General features: G+C 53.0%; 2 protein-coding genes across 7 annotated transcripts in view; both read right to left on the bottom strand.

Moving 5' to 3' along the window:
* The window catches only part of tlcd5b (TLC domain containing 5b), a 25,648-nt gene extending 24,365 nt beyond the window's left edge, over positions 1-1,283 (bottom strand). For 2 of the 3 annotated variants that reach the window (XM_038779806.1, XM_038779808.1), the window contains exon 1: positions 1,069-1,283. The gene's annotated coding sequence lies outside the window, so the exon portion shown is untranslated. The remainder of the gene's footprint in view (positions 1-1,068) is intronic. The other variant, XM_038779810.1, reaches the window with a different exon arrangement.
* Positions 1,284-1,845: 562 nt separating this feature from the next.
* pou2f3 (POU class 2 homeobox 3) overlaps positions 1,846-6,000 on the bottom strand; it is an 83,098-nt gene continuing 78,943 nt past the window's right edge. For all 4 annotated transcript variants that reach the window (XM_038779606.1, XM_038779605.1, XM_038779607.1 and 1 more), the window contains one exon: positions 1,846-3,288. In XM_038779606.1, the coding sequence (XP_038635534.1) occupies positions 3,249-3,288 (40 nt within the window). In that variant the 3' untranslated portion in view covers positions 1,846-3,248. The remainder of the gene's footprint in view (positions 3,289-6,000) is intronic.

Here is a 6,000-nt window from a genome sequence, read left to right as displayed (position 1 = left end):
CCCTCCCCCTTCAATCCCCTCCCCCTCCCCCCTCCCCTTCAATCCCTCCCCCTCCCCTTCAATCCCCTCCCCCCTCCCCTTCATCCCCTCCCCCTCCCCTTCAATCCCCTCCCCCTCCCCTTCAATCCCCTCCCTCCTCAATCCCCTCCCCCCTCAATCCCCTCCCCTTCCCCCTCAATCCCCTCCCCCCTCAATCCCCTCCAATCCCCTCCCCTTTCCCCTCAATCCCCTACCCCTTTCCCCTCAATCCCCTCCCCCTCAATCCCCTCCCCCTCAATCCCCTCCCCTCAATCCCCTCCCCCTTCATCCCCTTCCCCCTCAATCCCCTCCCCCTCGCCTTCAAACCCCTCCCCCTTCAATCCCCTCCCCCTCCCCTTTCAATCCCCTCCCCCTCCCCTTTCAATCCCCTCCCCCTCCCCTTCAATCCCCTCCCCCTCCCCTTCAATCCCCTCCCCCTCCCCTTTCAATCCCCTCCCCCTCCCCTTCAATCCCCTCCCCCTCCCCTTCAATCCCCTCCCCCTCCCCTTTCAATCCCCTCCCCCTCCCCTTTCAATCCCCTCCCCCGCCCCTTTCAATCCCCTCCCCCTCCCCTTCAAATCCCCTCCCCCTCCCCTTCATCCCCTCCCCCTCCCCTCCAATCCCCTCCCCCTCCCCTTCATTCCCCTCCCCCTCCCCTTTCAACCCCCTCCCCCTCCCCTTCAATCCCCTCCCCCTCCCCTTCAACCCCCTCCCCCTCCCCTTTCAATCCCCTCCCCCTCCCCTTCAATCCCCTCCCCCTTCCCTTCAATCCCCTCCCCCTCCCCCTTTCAATCCCCTCCCCCTCCCCTTCAATCCCCTCCCCCTCCCCTTCAATCCCCTCCCCCTCCCCTTCAATCCCCTCCCCCTCCCCTTCAATCCCCTCCCCCTCCCCTTTCAATCCCCTCCCCCTCCCCTTTCAATCCCCTCCCCCTCCCCTTCAATCCCCTCCCCCCTCAATCCCCTCCAATCCCCCCCTCTCTCCCGCTCAGCCCCGTTTCCATGGAAACTCCCGAGTAAAGAGCAGGCCGCTGCCCGGCCGGACGGACTCACCCCGACACCGGGCCTCCCGGCTCCGGCCTCCCCGACACCGGGCCTCCCGGCTCCGGCCTCCCCGACACCGGGCCTCCCGGCTCCGGCCTCCCCGACACCGGGCCTCCCGGCTCCGGCCTCCCCGACACCGGGCCTCCCGGCTCCGGCCTCCCCGACACCGGGCCTCCCGGCTCCGGCCTCCCCGACACCGGGCCTCCCGGCTCCGGCCTCCCCGACACCGGGCCTCCCTCAGTCGGCGACCTCCGGCGGCAGCGCCCCCGGCCGGTGTGAGCGGGGAGGGCAGCCGGGGCCCGCGCCGGTGAGGGAGGGGGGGGGGGGGGGGGAGCCCTCGGGGCCGCTCCCGGGGCCGCTCCCGGGGGGGGGGGGGGGGGCTGAGGGGCTGAATCCGCCCTCAGTGAATTCCACTGGAGATGGCGGGAAACACGTTAAGCCAGAATGTCGCCATCCTGCGGGAATTCTGCCCTCAGCCCGGCTCCATCCCACAACATCACTGATCCCAGGAATCTGAGACCACAGAGACACCAGCTGCTGCCCAGCTTCTCTCCCAACTCTAACTGCAGTCACCTTCATTCCATTAGAAACACTCTGCTCCCGGGCTTCCTGCCTTTGTTCTTCCAACATCACCTGGATATTGTGCGGGATGGAACACACAAATTGGAACTTCATTGTCACCACTTTGTCCATTGCAACCAGTGTGCGGTTAGGGAGGAGCCCAGGCCGTGGCTAACGCATTCAGTAATTAACGATCAAGGCAGTATGTGAGGAAAACAATCAAACTATTCCAAAAAACATTGTATTTCAGTGTGATACACAGGATCTGACATCTGCATAATACATTTCCACATTCAGATTTGCAATCAACAACTGCAGAACAAAAATAGCACAAGTCATTGTACAGGCTACTATTCCATTCATTCTTCCTTTCAGGAAGAGAACAATTAAATAACTTCTGCAAAGTTAATAAAGAATAGGATTCAGTTGATACAGAAAATCGTAGAAAAAGAGGGCTCAGCGGTAATAATGATCATCATTTCCTTTATTAAAAAATGATATTGTGGCAATATTGGGATGTGCTTCGAGCTGGACTAGGAAGCTCTCTATGAAGTAGATAATGATATAGCTTTGGGAAGTTTACTTCAGATAAATCATGTACAACTGGAGAAGTCAAAGTAGATCATAGCAGAGGAAATTGTTGGGAATAACCTGCCGTGCCAGGGAACCTATTCAGAAAGCAGATTGTCTAAATCAGCAAGCAAGAATAATTACTGAGCAATTTTATTTTGCAGGGATAGAGAAACGATTAAGACAGATTTGGATTGTCACCCATCCTCATGCTGCTGCTATGTTTTGCTTACTCGGAGTAAACATTTAATAATCTAAGATGGCTGTCTGAGCAGGAAAGCCAGAGCCATAACGGCAGTGACGGGACAGCTGTGCTTACAGCATTAGGTGGTGAGCAAAAACTATTGGCTATAATGTTATAGTAAGTTATAACGAAGAGTTACAGGATTGATTATGGATGAACAACACAATATTTTCTCAGCAGTGACTTTTCCCCATTTTTTAAATAATTGGTTTTATGTACAATTCAAGATCCAAATATTAGGTAGAATACACAAAATCCCTAGGCCCAACTGTTAATCTCAATCCACTTGGCCCGTGACTATTCCCCAATGCTGTTAGCAACCCTTCATTGTCAGTGTGGGGGTTGTACCAGTAAATCACACAAGTTAAAACAAAAATCAGTGATGTGTACAATATGAAATTTCAATTTAACTAAAATGGAGTTCACCTTATCGGAACACAATGTGCCTTGAATACTTCTCAGCATAACACTAATCTCTGCAGGTCAGGGCTATACACAGTGACAGATTTGTGGAAACTTATTACAGGATCTTGCATATAGAGGCACAGTGAGAAGATCATAATAGCACAAAGTGAAGGTTTTAACAGTCCATTGTCTTTGATTAGTAGACAACACCTTGATCAATCCAATACAGTATAGTTTGTCTTCTCTCTACAAAACTCTTATAAAAATCTGGTATAAAACATCAATTGCTGTGAGTGGGTTTGGTCGGATCCGTCCTCTCCATGTGTTTGGACACTGGACATTGAGGAGTAAGGAAGGCTAAAGATAAAGCTTGTCATAGACAGAATAGTGTAATCAGAATGCTGAATCATCAGTGCAGGAACGAGGGACCATTCCACCAGAACCGTGAGCTGAAAAGAAAATAAAGAAGCTGTTTCTAACTGAGCATTGTATGGCAATATACACCACATTCAAAGGCAGGTAGATCAAGGGTTACCTGCAGAGATCACCCACAAATCTGTGAAGTTGTTCCTCCCACTAAAGTCCCGTGTGATTGAGGTTAATGACTGCACCACCCAATGCAACTGTTTACACCTTCATGAAGCTCAGAAGGCAGTGCATGGTGGGTAGTTAGAATGACAGCACAAAGTACCAGGGGGGCAATTCTCTGCCCCCCACGCCGGTTGGGAGAATAGCGGGAGGGCCTCCCGACATTTTTTGCGCACTCCCGCTATTCTCCCCTCGCCTGACCCACATCACGAATCGCCGCTCGCCGTTTTTTACGCCGAGCGGCGATTCTCCGCGGCCGATGGGCCGAGCGGCCGGGCCTTTATGCCTATTTTTTCACGGCAGTAAACTCACCTGCTTGCTGCCGTCGTAAAGACGGGCGCTGGATGCCCGTTTGGGGCAGGAGCACCACCATTGTGCTCGGGAGGGGACAGGCCCGCGATCGGTGCCCACCGATCGTCGGGCCTGCGTCCAAAAGGGACGCACTATTTCCCCTCCTCCGCCCGACAAAATCAAGCCGCCACATCTTGTCGGGCAGCGGTGGAGAAATGCGGAACCACGCATGCGCGGGTTCCGTCAATGGCGTGATGACGTCACGCGCGCAGCGTGGGTTGGAGCCGGCTCCAACCTGCGCATGCGCGGCTGACGTCATACAGACGCCAGCCGCGCATCATCCTGGCACGCGGCCTTAACGACGGTCGTTAAGGCCGCAACGCCGTGATTGCCGGGGACCCGCTCCTAGACCCGATGGGGGGGGGGGGGAGAATCGGGTCCCGGGAATGGGCGTGAAGGCTGCCGTGAAACACGGCCAGTTTCACGGCAGCCTTTACGACTCTCCGCATTTGCGGAGAATCTCACCCCAGGACTTTAACCCAGAACAAAAAATATTGCACAGAACTGATCTCTCATTCAGTATGCCTCGTAAATCAGTGCTTCCTCTTGTACATGTACAAAATGCTCTTTTGAGGTGCAAGGTCTGCAAGAAAAGATCATTCTAGGCACCAGGGTTAGGAAGAATAAAAGATGCTGTAACAGAGAACATAGAACAGTACAGCACAGAACAGGCCCTTTGGCCCTCGATGTTGTGCCGAGCATTGTCCGAAACCAAGATGAAGCTATCCCACTCCCTGTCATTCTGGTGTGCTCCATGTGCCTATCCAATAACCGCTTGAAAGTTCCTAAAGTGTCCGACTCCACTATCACAGCAGGCAGTCCATTCCACACCCTAACCACTCTCTGAGCAAAGAACCTACCTCGGATATCCCTCCTATATCTCCCACCCTGAATCTTATAGTTATGCTCCTCCTCTAACCAAAAAAAAAGACTGGTGATAAGGAGCAGCGGCCTTCAGATTTTCGGCGGGAGCAGTAACCAGGGGGCTGTTGGAAAGGTAAGTTTACCTCTTTAAAACTTTAAAAACTTACCTTGAAGAGTGACATCACAACAAAGCAGTGACCTGATTGCTGGTAAGGAAAGTGCTCCAATTAGCAGCAGCTGGGAGAAATTTAATTCTTCGTGTGTTAGTGAGTATTGTGATTGGTGAGTAAAATCTTTATTCCTTTCACTTATTAATTATTTGATATTATATTTGTAGTCAGTTAAGGTAAAGGGTAAAAATGGCAGGAGATACCCGACCCGTGTTATGCTCCTCGTGCGCAATGTGGGAGTTCAGGGACGAGGCTGATGCCCCTGACTCCTTCATGTGCGGGAAGTGTGTCCAGCTGCAGCTCCTGTTAGACCGCATGGCGGCTCTGGAGCTGCGGGTGGACTCACTTTGGAGCATCCGCGATGCTGAGGAGGTCGTGGATAGCACGTTCAGTGAGTTGGTCACACCGCAGATTAGGATTGGTGAGGGAGACAGGGAATGGGTGACCAAAAGGTAGAGAAAGAGCAGGAAGGCAGTGCAGGTGTCCCCTGCAGTCATCTCCCTCCAAAACAGGTATACCGTTTTGGATACTGTTGGGGGAGATGACTCACCAGGGGAAGGCAGTAGTAGCCAGGCACATGGCACCGTGGCTGGCTCTGCTGCACAGAAGGGCGGGAAAAAGACTGGCAGGGCTATAGTCATAGGGGATTCAATCATAAGGTGAGTAGACAGGCATTTCTGTGGTCGAAAATGGTATGTTGCCTCCCGGGTGCACGGGTCAGGGATGTCTCAGATCAGCTGCAGGACATACTGAAGGGGGAGGGTGAACAGCCAGTTGTCGTGGTGCATATTGGCACCGATGATATAGGTAAAAAACGGGATGAGGTCCTGCAATGAGAATTTAGGGAGTTAGGAGATAAGTTAAAAAGTAGGACCTCAAAGGTAGTAATCTCAGGATTGCTATCAGTGCCACGAGACAGTCAGAGTAGAAATTCAAGAATAGTCAGAATGAATACGTGGCTCGAGAGATGGTGCAGGAGGGAGGGGTTCAGATTTTGGGACATTGGAACTGGTTCTGGGGGCGGTGGGACCATTACAAACCAGATGGTCTACACATGGGCAGGACTGGAACCAATGTCCTAGAGGGTGCTTTTGCTAACACTGTTGGGGAGGTTTTAAACTAATGTGGCAGGGGGATGGGAACCAGATTAGGAAGTTAGAGGTCAGTAAAGAGGCAGCAACTAAAGTC

This window comes from Scyliorhinus canicula, chromosome 19 (genome assembly GCF_902713615.1).
Source record: "Scyliorhinus canicula chromosome 19, sScyCan1.1, whole genome shotgun sequence".
NCBI classification, from domain to species: Eukaryota; Metazoa; Chordata; class Chondrichthyes; order Carcharhiniformes; family Scyliorhinidae; genus Scyliorhinus; species Scyliorhinus canicula.
Note: the sequence above shows the minus strand (reverse complement) of the source record. Positions and strands in the feature narration are given on the sequence as shown.